Consider the following 2211-nt stretch of genomic DNA (forward strand, 5'->3'; position numbering starts at 1 on the left):
TGTATCCATGTGTGCACTGCCACTGCAGTGGATGGAACAATTGAGCTGCAGTCCACAGGTAACGGTTAACTTTCCATGCTAGGGATGTATTTCCACACCATATACTGTGAGCTTAAAGGAAAGTTAGCTGCACCAATCAGGGATAATCCAATTTCAACATATTTAAAGGGGGGGGGGGGGGGGGCATAGGCACTTTACTCCTGCTTGGCAAGCAAAAATAGGATACAAAAAAAGACAATACAGGATGACCATGCAGAAAATGAAGTTTACCTACAAGTGCATTAACGCATTAGTGAATATCTTGAGATGTGCTAGTAACATTAAAAAAGAGTGGTGGAACCACCACTATTTCCAATATTCTTCAAAGTTCTTGTTCTAGTAATGGTATCACTTTATTGAATGGAAAGCAGATGTATTGATTGCATGTCATCAAATTTCTGTGATACATCTATTAAGTAAAATGTTTGTCATTTTGTTGGTGCAAACAAATGTTATTTAATGTAAAGCATATTAAGTCATTATATGAGCAATACATTCTGTGTCCAATACTCAATTTGAATGAACACATCCATGACATTCTAGAAAAATATGCTATCTCTGTGGTAAAATATTTTTGCAACACATCTTGATGAAGGCTCGCTTAACCTCCTGGTTTCTTAAGCTGTAAATCATTGGATTTAATACTGGAGATACAACAGCATACAGGGCTGACACAATCTTATCATGGTTACCCCTAATATTCAAAGCAGGAAGTATATACGTGTAGCTGATACTTCCGTAAAATAAGTTGACAACCAGTAAGTGAGATACACAGGTGGAAAAGGCCTTCTTCTTTTTATCGGCAGAGCGAATCCTAACAATTGATGAGATAATGAAGGTGTAAGTTACAATGATAAAGAAGAAGCACATCATGCCAAGGAAGATATCTGCCACTAGGGTCACCAGTCTGATGGTGTGGGAGTCAGACAGGGATACCTTGGTAACTGTTGGTATTTCACAAAAAAAGTGATCCAGAATAACTCTTTCAGAGAAGGACAACCTGAGGATCAAACCAACGTGAAGCATGGAGTTTAAAATTCCAAGAATCCACACCGTGGCTGCCATGGAAAAATAGATATTACTGCGCATGATGACTGAATAGTGCAGAGGAAGGCATATAGCCACATATCTATCAAACGCCATCACTACGAGAAGCATGAGCTCAGTGCCCAATGCACAGGACAGCAAGAACATTTGGGACATGCAGCTCCAATATGACATGGACTTTGTCTCTGAAAGGAAGATCGCCAAAAGATTGGGGGTGATGCAAGATGTAAAGCAAATGTCCAAGATAGAAAGGTTGACGAGGAAAAAGTACATGGGTGTGTGAAGATGAGTATCTGAATATATGATGAGGGTAATCAGGAGGTTTCCAGATATAGCAAGTACGTAGCTCAAAAGGAAAATAGCAAAGAACTCGGACTGAAGGCTTGGGTAACTGGCGAAACCCATTATAAAGAACATTGACTCAGATGTCTGATTAATTTGTTGAAATGGAATAAGATCCATAATCTGATAAAGGCAAAGCAAAATGCATGTTATTAGTTCACAGACTAGAGGGGGGTGCTTAATCAATTGCTCAGCACACAGGGAATATGGTCAAGCTTACCATTATTTCAAACATCTTACTGCCACAGTATCTCTTTGTACCTTTAACTAAAGAAGCTTCACATAGGAATGTGAAGACACTTCATTTATGGTGACCCAGTTAGGGTGACCTAAGACCTGCTTTTGACATTTTTATGTCCTGATATTTTTGCAGCCTCAGCTCTAAATATAGGGAAATTAATCTAATGTTCATGATCTCAGCAAAAGAATGTTCTCAACAACAGTACAATCCCAAAATAGGTTGAAGGCCTTCAGTAGATACTAATAACCACATTTTATAACCATTAGCATTGTATTAAACCCATCAGTGTGATGTAATCAACCAATAGGAAATAACCTATTTGTACACAACCCATTTGTTTCACATTTGTATATTAGCAATATTTTAGTTGAATACTTCAGGATGGTTCTTCTTTTTGCACCACTTATCCTACTGAAGAACACAATATGGCACAACAGTTTGTGGATAGTTTCATAAAGAGATCAATACTTTCATAAACCAATAAGACTTGTGTATTTGACAGAAAAATAATTTAGAAATCTAGTTACCCTAATATATTATTT

The 2211-nt window shown here is 37.6% G+C and overlaps 1 protein-coding gene across 1 annotated transcript; it reads right to left on the reverse strand.

The window, feature by feature from the left end:
* Positions 1-591: 591 nt before the first annotated feature.
* Positions 592-1551, reverse strand: LOC146854075 (olfactory receptor 13A1-like). The gene has a single exon (XM_085650990.1). The coding sequence runs from the start codon at positions 1546-1548 to the stop codon at positions 592-594; it is 957 nt and encodes a 318-aa protein (XP_085507116.1). The 5' UTR covers positions 1549-1551.
* Between the last annotated feature and the right edge of the window lie 660 nt (positions 1552-2211).

Source organism: Triturus cristatus, chromosome 4_1 (genome assembly GCF_964204655.1).
Source record: "Triturus cristatus chromosome 4_1, aTriCri1.1, whole genome shotgun sequence".
NCBI lineage: Eukaryota > Metazoa > Chordata > Amphibia > Caudata > Salamandridae > Triturus > Triturus cristatus.